This window comes from Hevea brasiliensis, chromosome 1 (genome assembly GCF_030052815.1).
Source record: "Hevea brasiliensis isolate MT/VB/25A 57/8 chromosome 1, ASM3005281v1, whole genome shotgun sequence".
NCBI classification, from domain to species: Eukaryota; Viridiplantae; Streptophyta; class Magnoliopsida; order Malpighiales; family Euphorbiaceae; genus Hevea; species Hevea brasiliensis.
The window spans coordinates 127,058,866-127,072,891 of NC_079493.1; the positions used below are offsets into that span (position 1 = coordinate 127,058,866).

Genomic DNA, 14,026 nt, shown 5'->3' on the forward strand with positions numbered 1-14,026 from the left:
TTACAGAGGGGTAAGGTGTGACATGTTTTAGTGGTATCGAGCAAAATTTTTGAAGTATGTTTTAGCTTGTGAATTTGTGTCTTTTCTTTGTTAAGTACAACTGCTCAATGTCCATATTTGTTACATACAGTGCATTACATCATGAATATGAACTAACGGAGGGAAATCTCCTTGTGTTACTTGTTCAGGAGATACCCTAACTTCAGCTTGAAATGGAAGAAGGGGATCGCTCAGTTGAGCGATGCTGAAGCCGAGGCACAAGGGGAAGCCCCACTTTACCGAATGTCGTGGGTCAAGAAGACCAGCCCACAAATGCCGCAAATTCCTCGCACGCCAGACAGCAGATAAGCGGCAATGTTTCAACAAATGGTCGGGTATGCCCGCTCAAGCTCCACCCCAACCACCGTGGCACAACCACCGCTCCAGCGGACAATATGATAAATTATTGAAGTATGGGGTGCAGAATTTAAAGTACAAGAGACCCACTTGAGGCAGAGCAATGGCTTGAAAGAATGGACAGAGTATTTAAGAAGTCACCGCCAAGATGAATTAAAGTTTGAGTATTCTGTGTCTCTACCGCAAGGGATGCATATGATCGTGGAAGACCATCCCCACGCCTTGGTCAACCACGATGCTAACTCAGGATGACTTTATCGAGAGTTCGCATGTAAATACATCCTGCACGCATATGTTGATCGAAATTGCAAGAGTTTTTGAGTCTAAAACAAGGGAATAGATCGGTGGCAGAGTATGAGAGGGAGTTCTCCGCCGAGTCACTATGCGAGAGTCTCCTTACTACCAAGAAAGCAAGATGCAAGAGATTTGAGACGGGTTTGAAGCCCGGATACGGATGCAAGTTATAGGATTTCGACACAAAGAACTCGTAACTTATGTCCCACGCACTTGAACTGGAAAGAGTTGAAGCAGAAGCAAACCCACTGAAGCAAAAAGTCGAGAAATTAGAAAAAGACAAGGGGGAAAAATCAGTTGAGCAGAGTTACGTGCTACCTCCGAAAGAAAAAGAAGTTTAGTGGACCCAGCAGGGTCGAGGTGGCGGCATTTGGCAGAGGCAGATTTTCCAGTCGAGACCCCTAGGTCCGGCCATCAGCCAGGGTTCACATTTCCGCCCCTGTGAGACTTGTGGCAAGATTCATGGGGGGGAATGTTATTGGGCCACTGGAGCCTGCTTTAACTGTGGAGGCAAGGGCCATATAGCTAAAGATTGTACTAGTGCTCCGAGATATGGTCCAGCTCCTACTACTGCCGAGGGATCTATTCAGAGTCCTGCTCCTAGAGGTTCACAGTCTGTTAGCAGAGGAAGAGGCAGAGGTAGAGGCACTGCTTCAGGCAGTCAGGGCACAGTTGGTCAGTCTGCACAAGGAAGTGCGTCAGCCAGAGTCTACACGATGAGACAACGAGAAGAGGCTGAGACTTCCGATGTGGTAGCTGGTACATTCTCTATCTCTGGTCAAAATGTATTTGTGTTGTTTGATCCGGGTTCAACCCATTCATATGTTAGTGCTAGCATAGTCAGTTCACTTGCTGTTCCATGTGTGCAAATGGGTTTTGAAGTGCTAGTAACTAGTCCATTAGGACAAGAGGTCCGGGTCAACAGAATCTATAGAGACTGTCCTTTGGTGATCCAAGGACATATTTTCTGTCGACTTAATTGAAATGCCCTTCAGAGTATGATATCATCTTGGGCATGGATTGGTTAGCTGTGCATCATGCCATGATTGATCAGATCAAGATACTACTTTTGGTCTCCTTTGTACGGTGATGTGGTAATACACGGGAGAGGCATTTATCGCCATCAAACATCATTTCGCCGCACTAGCCGTAGGATGATTAAAAAGGGGTGTGAAGCATACTTGGCACATGTGATAGACACCCAGGTGGGGAGTCCAGCACTAAGGGACATCCCTACGGTATGTGACTTTCCGGATGTATTTCCTGAAGAATTGCCAGGATTACCTCGCAAAGAGAGGTGCGCTTGAAATTGATGTTATGCCCGGTGTGGATCCAATCTCTATAACGCCATATAGAATGGCACCGCAGACTGAAAGAGTTGAAAGTGCAGTTGCAAGAATTGCTTGACAAGGGTTTTATCCGCCTTAGTGTGTCACCTTGGGGAGCGCCAATGTTGTTTGTAAAGAAGAAAGATGGCACTCTCCGCTTGTGTATTGATTATCGGCAGTTGAATAAGGTGACAATAAAGAATAGATATCCATTACCCGCATTGATGACTTGTTTGATCGGTTGAGGGGTGCAACAGTTCTCCAAAATTGACCGAGATCGTTATTATCACCAAAGTACAAGAGCAAAGTATTTCTAAATCGCCTTGAGAACCCGCTATGGCCATTATGAGTTCTTGGTCATGCCATTCGGTTAACTAATGCTCCTACGCTTTTATGGATCCGATGAACACTATTTTCGCACCATACCTACGCTTTGTGGTGGTATTCATAGATGATATATTGGTATATTCGAGGAATGCGTAAGAGCATGATAGACATCTCGGATTGTACCGCAGACTTTGAGGGAGAAACAACTATATGCCAAATTGTCAAGTGTGAATTTTGGGTGAAAGAAATATCTTTTTGGGGCATGTAGTATCGTAAGAGGGCATTAAGGTAGATCCAAGTAAGATTGAAGTCGCTCCACTGGAGGCCACCCGAAATGTCACGTAGATTCGTAGTTTTCTGGTTTAGCCGATACTACCGTAGATTTGTGAAGGATTCTCCATGTTGGCATCTCCATTGACCAAGCCGCTAGAAAAGATGTAAAATTTCAAAGGACGGATAAATGCCACAGAGTTTTGATGAATTGAAGAGATGTTTGACTGAAGCTCAGCCCTAACTTTACCCACACCGTAAAGAATATACGATTCTAATGATGCTTCACAACGGGTTAGGTTGTGTGTTGATGCAAGATCGAAATGTCATTGCCTATGCATCACGCCACTAAAACCGCATGAGAGGAATTATCCGACACATGATTTGGAGCTTGCGACCATTGTGTTTGCTCTTAAGATCCGAGACATTATTTGTATGGGGAGAAATGTTACATCTACACGGATCATAAGAGTTTGAAGTATTTGGGCACCCGTAAAGAGCCGAATTTGAGACAGAGGAGATGGTTAGAGTTGATAAAAGACTATGATTGTCCGATAGACTATCACCGTGGAAAGCTAATGTTGTGGCTGATGCCTTAAGTCGCAAGACTATGGCAAGTCTACGGTTACTCCTTTGTCTTTGGTACATGAGTTAAGATCATTGCATGCCAGCTTAGAGATTAATGATGAGGGGCAGACAGCAGTTGCATGGCATGTACAAACAAGTGTTGATTGATCGATTAGAATGGTCGCTCGTAATGATCAAGTATCGGTCGATGGAAGAAGCCAACAGGCAAGAAACCGTAATTCTCACTCGTAGATGATGGTCTATTGCTACACCAGGCGTAATGTGTGTTCCTAATGATGTTGAATTGAGGAGGATCATTTTAAAGGAAGCACATGAGTCTCCTTTGCCATGCACCACAGTGGTACAAAAATGTATAGAGGGCTAAAGGAGCATTATCGTGGATGGGTATGAAGAGAGATGTGGCGAGTTTGTATCCAAATGCCTAACTTGTCGCCAAGTGAAGGCAGAGCATCAAGTACCATTGGTTGTTACATCCACTACCAGCATGCAGTGGAAATGGGAGAGAATAACGATGGATTTTGTGATGGGACTTCCGAGGACACAAAAGAGTCATGATGCGCTTTGGGTCATTGTTGATGATCGACTAAATCTGCTCATTTTCCGCGATTCGGATGGACTACAATTTGGACAGATTGGCCGAGTTGTACATCGATGAGATTGTGAGATTGCATGGAGTGCCGATTCTATTGTATCGCATGCAGATCCTAGGTTCACTTCTAGATTCTCGGGTAGTCTTCAGAGAGCCCTAGGAACTAGATTGAACTTCAAGACGCATTCCACCCACGCATGCATGGCCAATCTGAGAGGGTAATTCGGATCTTGGAGGATATGCTACGGGCTTGTGTTATTGAGTTTGAGGGTAGTTGGGATACACACTTGCCTTTGATTGAGTTTGCTTACAACAACACTACCAATCAAGCATTGGGATGCCTCCATATGAAGCTTTGTATGGCAGAAAATGTAGAACCCGTTGTGTTGGGATGACGTGGGTGAAAGAAAGATGATTGGACCAAATTGTTCAACAAATCAAGAGAAAATCAAGGTGATCCGAGATCGACTTAAGACCGCATCGCACCGTAAGTCCTATATTGATTTAAAAAGAAGGGATATTGAGTATGCAGTGGGTGAGAAAGTTTTCTCAAAGTTTCTCCTTGGAAGAGAATTATGAGATTCGAGAAAGGGGAAACCGAGTCCTCGTTTCATTGGGCCATATGAGGTTCGGAAAGAGTGGGTCCTTTGGCATATCGGTTGGCACTACCTCGAGTTGGAAAAGATACATAATGTCTTCCATGTGTCTATGTTGAGGAGGTATCGATCGGACCCATCTCATGTACTACCAAGAGAAGAAATAGAAGTGAATCCAGACTCACATATGAAGAAGAACCCATAAAGATTCGCTTATGAGGTGAAGCACTACAATAAGCAGATACCGTTGGTAAAAGTGCTGTGGAACCATCATTCGGGCCAAGAAGCTACTTGGGAACGAGAGGAGGACATGAGGAGACAACACCCACAGCTGTTCAGAGATTGATACCAGGTAAAATTTCGAGACGAAATTTATTTAAGAGGGGGAGAATTGTAACACCCCCGTTATATAGCCTGGTATATTTCACTGTTCCGGAGACCGGTGTCGGTCCGGACAATTAATGGGATTAGGGCCACACTTAAGACAACTTGAGAAGCCATAAACACAAATAATTAGTAATGTTTAATTAGTTAACTATAAATAAGAAAAACAAAACATAAGAGGTTAAACGAGCCGAGAGTCACAGCGATGAGTGACCTCCTCGGGAACGACTGCGAAGTCGTTTTAAACTCAAATTTTGAACCGTAAAAAGTGACGCTGCGGTCCTTAGGACCCTTATGAACACAGTGGAAAAGAGAAAATCATGAAAAAGAACTGTTAAGTCAGTCAAATAATTAGGTCAGGGAGCCGGAAGAAATATTGGATTATTTGCAAACCGGGATGAACAGGCGAGGGGCAATTTGGTCAATTGACCCCGAGAGCTGACTCCTGACCTAACTGTCAAATAAAATCGGAGAAAAGAAAATTTCGGAATCGAGAATTAAATTAAAGAACTAATAGAAAAAAAAAAAAAAAAGAGAAAAAGAGATGAAAATGAAAAAGTCAAAAGTTATGACATCATGCATGATGTCATAACTAAAGTAATAAATTGAATTATTTAATTTGGGAATTAGGGGTCTTCCATAAGCCAAAAAAAAAAAAAAACGTGTAAAGGAAACCAAAGGAAAAAAATTAGGATTTTCTTCTTCCTTGCCACCCCACTTTCCTCCCAAATTCCTCCATGAATGGTCCTCCATTTAAGCTTACATTTAAGCTTAATTTTCTTCACTTAATCCAAATAACTCTCTTAAAAACCACCCTAGAGCTTGTTATTGCAACTTAAGAAGGAGATTACAAGAAGAAAGAAGAATTAAAGATAGGGTTTTGAAGCTTTAACAAAAGGTTAGTATGTTAAATTGTTACTTTTCCATTCAAATGCATGTTTAGGTAATTAAGTGAGCTAATAACTTGATTTAAATGAAACAAATATGGGGAAAGAATTAAATTGAAATTTTGGGCAGCTTGAGAGGAGTGTGGTTTGCATGAATATGATGCAATTGAGTGAGTTTAGAAGCTTTACTTAGTGAAATGATTAACATTAAAATTATTAGAAGTAGTTAAATGCAAGAGTTAGTGAGATTAAGGTTTCAATGCTAGGGTTTATGGATCAAAATTTGGAGAAATGCATAAATGGCATGTTTAACCTATTGTGAAATGAAATAATGGTCAATTATGACCAAATAAGTTGTGTGGGAATGATAGGAATGAAAACTAAATTCGGAGGTTAATGGTCATGCTGCTGGCAGCATGACCAAACCCACTTTGAAGGACCAAAACTCAAATTTTACAAGCCCAATTGATATGCCACCAATTGGAGATGAAAATAGACATAAAAGAGCACAATTTTCATTAAGGAACTATGGCCAAAAACTGACCAAAACTTGGTGAAACAATTGACCAAAGTGAGTTGATTGCAGGCTGCCACTGCACAAAACTAACCAAATGAACAGTAACTGTTCATTTGGTCATAACTCGAGCTAGGTAGGTCAAATTGACCTGAAATTTTGCCAGCAATTAGATATGATATAGACCTAAAACTTTCATGAAGAACACCAACCCAAATTAGGCCATTAACTCATTCAAATCATTGAGCAAAGTTAAAATTACTGTACTGAAATTCTGCAGAATTTTCATTGAGCAGCAATGTTTGGAGGGCTATAACTCTCTCCAGAAAACTCGGATTTAGGCGATTCTTGAATCGATGGAAACCTAAGACATAGTACAACATTTCATATGAAGAAAGTGAGACCGAATTATGAACTTAACTTGATCAAACAATTGACCAAAGTTGGACCAAAAATCTGCCAGCACCTAAATTGCAGTATGAACAGTGCACGTGAACAGTAAACTTATTTTGGCCATAACTTGAGCTACAAAACTCCGATTGAGGTGATCAAAAAATGAGAATACACTTAAGACAATAAGGAACATTTTCTATGAAGGAAGTTTTGTAAAATTCCAACATTAGATATACCAATGGAATAGTGCAACTTCTGAAAACCAAAACCGAAAATTGGCAATTTTGCCAAAATGACCTAAGCTTTAAACAAATGACCAAAACCAACAAGTTTGGTGACCAAAATGTGGTATGTGGGTGAAGTTGGAGTTCCCATACCCATTAAGCCTTAGAAAGTCAATAATTTGACTTGAATAGTGCAGTGAATAGTAACCCGAAACACAAAATTTCGAGAACGTCGAATTTAACACGTTAGAGCTAGGTAAATGTGAAGTTAAGTTTATTTTGGATTTATTTTAAGTTCTAGTACTGAAACATTGTAAAATTTTGTGTTTCAGTTGAAAAAAATATCGGTAATGAAAGCGAGGAACCGAGTCGAGGCTAAAGGACGACTCGTTTGAGGTTTGTGCACAACATATACTTTTATAATCATCTTTTGCATATCGTTTTAAATAATGTGAAATATTGGATTATGACATTCTTATGATGTTGATCTAAATTGTTGAAAGTTATTATGTATATTTGAAAAGAAAATGTTTAGCAAATTGTTAAGATAAGTTTTGAAACCAGTGTCATGACCACATATTTGAACACCTCACTAGCACGACTAGTGGGGTAATTAGTTTCAATTTTGATTCCTTCTCTCCGGAGAAGTGTTGAGGTGTGCCAGTAGAAGAGGATGTGAATGGATATCCATATATTTGAGCTAGCTAGCCTTGTGATGTGATTTCTCTTTAGCCTCGGCTATTGAGATTCTATTTGTTTCAATGGCATGATTTAATTGTGGGTTTTATGAAATGTGTTTTGATACTTTGAAATAAACTTGGTTTACATGTAAAATCTTACAATGCATGATTGTATTTAATTTTCATGTTTAATCAAATTTTTGAATGAATGTGCTTTAAGTTTTGCATAAAGATTATTTTAGTATGTTGTGCACCACTGAGTCTTAGTACTCAGCGATAGCTTTTATTGCTGTCGCAGATACAGAGATTAGAGGAGCAGCAGATCGAGCCGAGGTGTGTGAAGTCATCAGTTTGAAGCCTTCGGGTATAATTTATACCCTAACTGTAAATACTTCTTTTGATGTATATATTGCACATAAATGTATGGACATGTAAAAATGGGTCTTGAGCAGCTTGTACACAAATTTGTATGAAGTTTGTAATAAAGTTTAGTTTGTGTTTCTTTTGATATAAATTTGTAAGGTTATGTATAAATTATTTTGTTTTTAATGAAATATGAATGATATTGATTGACAGTATTTTGAGAATTATTGAACTTGTGAATTTTGATAAATTGATTGAGTTTGATTGTGAAACCGAAGTAGTGGTTGAGAAAATCTTTTAGAAGTGCTTTTTACAGGTATTCGAAGAACGGTTTTCTCAAAATACAGAGGAAACTCTGTCAAAATTTTTATCAAATTTGCGGAAAACTAAAATGGCCAAAAATATTAATTAGTTTTAATTTCAACTAAATGTTTTAAATACTCATTAGAAATGCTCACCACTTGTCAAAGATAAGAAAATTGTTTTAAAATCCCTTGTAGGGTACTTAATGAGTTATCGGTAGGTGAAGTTCGGTAGTTCATTAGGTATTCTACGGGATCATGTTATGCCTTACAGAGGGGTAAGGTGTGACAGTTCCGGTGACCGGTGTAGGTCCGGACAATTATTGGGATTAGGGCCACACCTAAGACAACTTAAGAAGCCATAAACACAAATAATTAGTAATGTTTAATTAGTTAACTATAAATAAGAAAAACAGAACATAAGAGGTTAAACGAGCCGAGAGTCACAGCGATGAGTGACCTCCTCAAGTCATTTTAAACTCAAATTTCGAACCGTAAAAAGTGACGCTGCGGTCCTTAAGACCCTTATGAACACAGTGGAAAAGAGAAAATCATGAAAAAGAACTGTTAAGTCAGTCAAATAATTAGGTCAGGGAGCCGAAAGAAATATTGGATTATTTGTAAACCGGGATGAACCGGCGAGGGGCGATTTGGTCAATTGACCCCGAGAGCTAACTCCTGACCTAACTGTCAAATAAAATCGGAGAAAAGAAAATTTCGGAATCGAGAATTAAATTAAAGAACTAATAGAAAAAAATAAATAGAAAAAAAAAGGAAAAGATGGAAAAGTCAAAGGTGATGACATCATGAATGATGTCATAAAGAATTAATTAAGTTATTTATTAAATGGGATTTTGTGGTCTTCCATAAGGATAAAAACAAAGAAAAGAAAAGAAAAAAAAAATTAAAACCATCTCATTTCTTCTTCTTCTTGGACGTTTCATACCTCTCCCTCCCTCACCACCATGTGCAACCACCATTGATGAATGCATCAAGCTTCCATAACTTGATTTTAGCCTTTCAAAATAAACCCTAAACCCTAAACAGCTTCCAATCTACACTAGAAAAGAAGATTACAAGAAGGAAAAAGAAGCAAAAGATAGGGTTTTGAAGATTTAAGTTGAGGTTAGTATGTTAACCCCTTTTTTTATTCATTTAAATGCATAATTAGTTGTGAAAATGAGCATGGAATTTATGAAATGAAATAAAATCATGGGAGAAGGACTAAACTGAAATTTTGGTCTGGTTGAAGGGAGTATGAATTGCATGAATTTAATGAGTTTAAATGAGTGTAGAAACCTTAACTAGTTGAATGATTAGCATTAAAACCATTAATGTAGTTAAATGCATGAAATTGATGAGTTAGGGTTTTGAATGCTAGGGTTTGTGAACCAAAATTTGGAGAAATGCTTAAATGATGACTTTGGTCTATTATGAGATGAAAAATGGTCAATAATGACCAAAAGAGATGTGTGGGAATGACCAAACCCACTTTGAAGGACCAAAACTCAAATTTTACAAGTCTAATTGATATGCCACCAATTGGGGATGAAAATAGACATAAAATAGCACAATTTTCATTAAGGAACCATGGCCAAAAACTGACCAAAACTTGGTGAAACAATTGACCAAAGTGAAATGAGAGCAGTGCCATCAAGATTAAATCGACCAAATGAACAGTAACTGTTCATTTGGTCATAACTCGAGTTAGACAGGTCAAATTGACCTGAAATTTGGCCAGGAGTTAGAGGAGATATAGATCTAAAACTTTCATGAAGAACATCACCCCAAATTATGCCATTAACCCATTCAAATTATTGAGCAAAGTTGAGTTACCAAACCTGCAACTCTGTAGATTTTCATTTGAACAGTAATGTTTGGATGACTATAACTCTCTCTAGAAAACTCGGATTTAGGCGATTCTTGAACCGATGGAAACCTAAGACATAGTAGAACATTTCATCTGAAGAAAGCTAGACCAAATTATGAACTTAACTTGATCAAATTACTGACTAAAATTGGATCAAAATCTGCCAGAACCCAAGATACCAGTATGAACAGTGCACGTAAACAGTAAACTTATTTTGGCCATAACTTGAGCTACAAAACTCCGATTGAGGTGATCCAAAAATTAAAATACACTTAAGACAATAAGGAACATTTTCTATGAAGGAAGGTTTGTCAAATTCCAACAGTAGATCGACCAATGGAACAGTGCAACTTCGGAGTACCAAAATCGAAAATTGGCAATTTTGCCAAAATGACTTAAGCTTTGAAAAAATGACCAAAACCAACAAGTTTAATGACCAAAATGTGGTATGTGGGTGAAGTTGGAGTTCCCATACCTATTAAGCCTTAGAAAGTCAACTATTTGACTTGAATAGTGCAGTGAATAGTAACCCGAAACACAAAAACTTTGAGAACGTCGAATTTAACGCAATAGAGCTAGTTAAAGTGAAGTTAATTTTATTTTTGGACTTATGTTAAGTTATGGTACTGAAACACTATGAAATTGTGTGTTTCAGCTGAAAAAGACTTGGAAGCTCGGAGAGACTGAGTCAAGGCCTAGAGGCGACTCCAGTCAGGTTTGTGCACAATAAATTTATGTAATTGTTTTCCAATTGAAAATTTGAGTTGCTATACTTTATGAAATCGCTGTGTTATTTATGAATTGTGTTGCCACTTTGTGACTACAAAAATGACTTTGAAAACTGTTTGGGATCTCTCATAAATTATTGAAAATAATTGTTTTAAATTGATTTTGGATTCACACTTAGCATGACAGTATCACATTTCCTCCTTCATTTATGGGGTTGAGATCGTTTATTTTCCTCCCTCTCTGGCTTGCCAGTTGAGGTTGTAGATCGGATGAGTACTCATTAGCTAGCTAGCCACCTCCCTCATTGATTTCGATTAATGGGGTTGTAGATTGCTTTGTCGTGGTGTACAACGCGGTATTGATCGGAAATTTTGTGTCATGGCTTAAGTTGTGTATGATTTTGGCAACACTATGTTTATGAAATTGTTTAACTAAACTGTGTTTAATATATTATTTGACAAACTGAGTTGTTATGAGCTTTGATATTTGTGAAATGTGATTGTGAAGTATTCAAATTATGTTTCATCAATAAATGATTTATGTATCGCAATTTAAATTTTTATTGTGCACCACTGAGTATGTTTATACTCAGCGATAGTTTAATTTACTGTCGCAGATAAGAGCAAGGAGAAAGCAGCAGAGTGAGCTGCGGGATTGACAAGAACTTCTTGATGCCTTTTGTACGGGTATTGTTTTATACCCTTGTGGTTATTTTGATGTAAATACTGTAATGTCATAAGTATCAATGTAAATTGAGCAGTTGTAAATAAATTGTAATAATATTATTTTGGGTTTGCTTCTGTAAATTTAATATTTGTAAATATGAATTTTCTGCTTTATGCCTTGTTAATGAAGTATTAAAAATTTTGTGATGACCAAATTTGATTAAATTGTGGAAATTGCTTTGAAGTGATTTGAATTGCGTTGATTTGAGTTTTATTGGAGATTGGGAGTTGTGGAAAACTTTTGGAAGTGCTTTTTACAGGTCTTTGAAGAACTGGTTTCTCAAAATACAGAGGGAACTCTGTCAAAATTTTTATAAAATTTGCAGCAAAATTAAAATGGACAAAAATTTTTACTAGTATTTAAACTTTGAATAAATGGTTTTTAATTCCTACCAAAATGCTCACCACTTCGAAAATGTAAGAAAATTGTTTTAAAATCCCTTGTAGGGTACTTAATGAGTTATCGATAGGTGAAGTTCGGTAGTTCATTAAGTATTCTACGGGATCATGTTATGCCTTACGGAGGGGTAAGGTGTGACATGTTTTAGTGGTATCAGAGCATGGTTTTGCAATAAATTTTGACTATGTATGTGAATATTTCTTTGATAAGTACAACTGCTCAAGTGTCTTTAATTGATACATATGACATATTTACATCATGAATATGCACTAATGGAGGTCAACCTCCTTGTGTTTGATCTCAGGAAGTAGAAAATTTGAGAAAACGGAATGGAAGGAGGAGATCATTCCGAAGAACAATCTGTTGAGGCTGAGGTTCAAGGGGAAGCCCCAGCACTCCAGAATGTGAGTGGGTCAGCCACTCCAGCTCCTGCTCAATTTATGCAGCAGATGGCTGCCTTCTTTCAGCAAATGGCGGGTAATGTGCCACCCCAAGCTCAGATGCCAATACCTGTAGCCCAACCACAGCCCTCAGCTCGGCAGTATGAAAAATTGATGAAATTTGGGGCCACTGAGTTTAAAGGCACTGTGGATCCACTGAAGGCAGAACAGTGGTTAGAAAGAATGGAACGAGTTTTCAGGAAGCTACAGTGTACAGAAGAATTGAAGTTTGAGTATTCTGTTTCCTTGTTGCAAGGGGATGCGTTTGAATGGTGGAAGACCATCCCCCACAGCCTGGTTGAGCCACCTATGCTGACATGGACAGACTTTTTGAGGGAGTTCCGACAGAAATGGGTTCCCGATACATATGTGGATATGAAGTTGCAAGAATTTTTGAGTTTGAAACAAGGGAACCAAACTGTAGCAGAATATGAGAGAGATTTCTCGAGGCTAAGCCACTATGCTGGAAGCTTAGTCTCCACCCCCAGAGACAGATGCAAGAGGTTTGTGTTCGGGCTAAAGGCGATGCAGGAATGCAAGTTGTGGGTTTCAGACATCAGAATTTTGCTGAATTGATCTCACAAGCCTTGGAATTAGAAAGGATAGAATCCGAAGGGGCAGTGAAGAAGGGTTCACAAGAGAAAGAGAAAACTGAAAAGACTACTGAACAAGCATCTGGAAGTGGTTCTGGGAAGAGGAAACAGTTTGGGGGATCTAGCTCCCGTAGGGGCAGAGGCAGATTTTCTGGCCAAAGACCACCCCTGCCGGTCAGACCAGTGAGCACCACGAGGAGCTCTATCATCCCGGTGTGAAACGTGTGGTAGAACTCATGGTGGGGTTTGTTTCAAGGCTACTGGTGCATGCTTTAATTGTGGAGGACGTGGACATTTTGCTAAGGATTGCACTAGTCCGCGCCGGTCTGGATCTTTTGCCACATCTGAAGGATCAACCCAAGTCTCTGCACCCAGAGGGTCACAGTTAGTTGCTAGAGGCAGAGGTAGAGGTAGGGTCCCGTAACACCCACGAAGTCGAGCACCGTTAACCAGGCCCACCTAGTGGCGCACCAGTCAGAGTGTATACCATGCATCAGAGGGAAGAGGCTGAAACATCAGATGTTGTAGCTGGTAATTTTTCCATCCTTGACCAAGATGTACATGTGTTGTCTGATCCTGGCTCCACACATTCGTATGTTAGTGCTAGTGTGATGTGTTCTACTGCTATTCAGTGTGTACCAATGGACTATGATGTGTTAGTAACTAGTCCATTAGGCCAGGAGGTCAGGGTAAATAGGCTATATAGAGATTGTCCTTTGGTGATCCAAGGACACACTTTTTTGTCTGATTTAATTGAAATGCCCTTCAGAGATTATGACATTATCTTGGGCATGGATTGGTTAGCCAGGCATCACGCCATGATTGGATCAGAGATCAAGACAGTCACTTTTGGTCTCCCTCAGTATGGTGATGTAGTAATACATGGGGAGAGACAGTTATTGCCTTCAAACATCATTTCAGCTGCATTGGCCAGGAAAATGATTAGAAAAGGGTGTGAGGCGTACTTGGCACATGTGATAGACATCCAAGTGGGGAGTCCAACACTGAAGGACATTCCTACTGTATGTGACTTTCCGGATGTGTTTCCTGAGGAATTGCCAGGATTACCTCCAGAAAGGGAAGTGCAGTTTGAAATTGATGTTATGCCTGGTGTGGACCCAATTTCCATAACAC

The 14,026-nt window shown here is 39.2% G+C and overlaps 1 protein-coding gene across 1 annotated transcript; it reads left to right on the forward strand.

Moving 5' to 3' along the window:
- The first annotated feature begins 890 nt into the window (after positions 1-890).
- On the forward strand, positions 891-8,048 carry LOC131169416 (uncharacterized). The gene is made up of 3 exons (XM_058128644.1): positions 891-950; positions 1,068-1,449; positions 7,769-8,048. The coding sequence occupies exons 1-3, from the start codon at positions 891-893 to the stop codon at positions 7,903-7,905; spliced, it is 579 nt and encodes a 192-aa protein (XP_057984627.1). The 3' UTR covers positions 7,906-8,048.
- Positions 8,049-14,026: the final 5,978 nt, after the last annotated feature.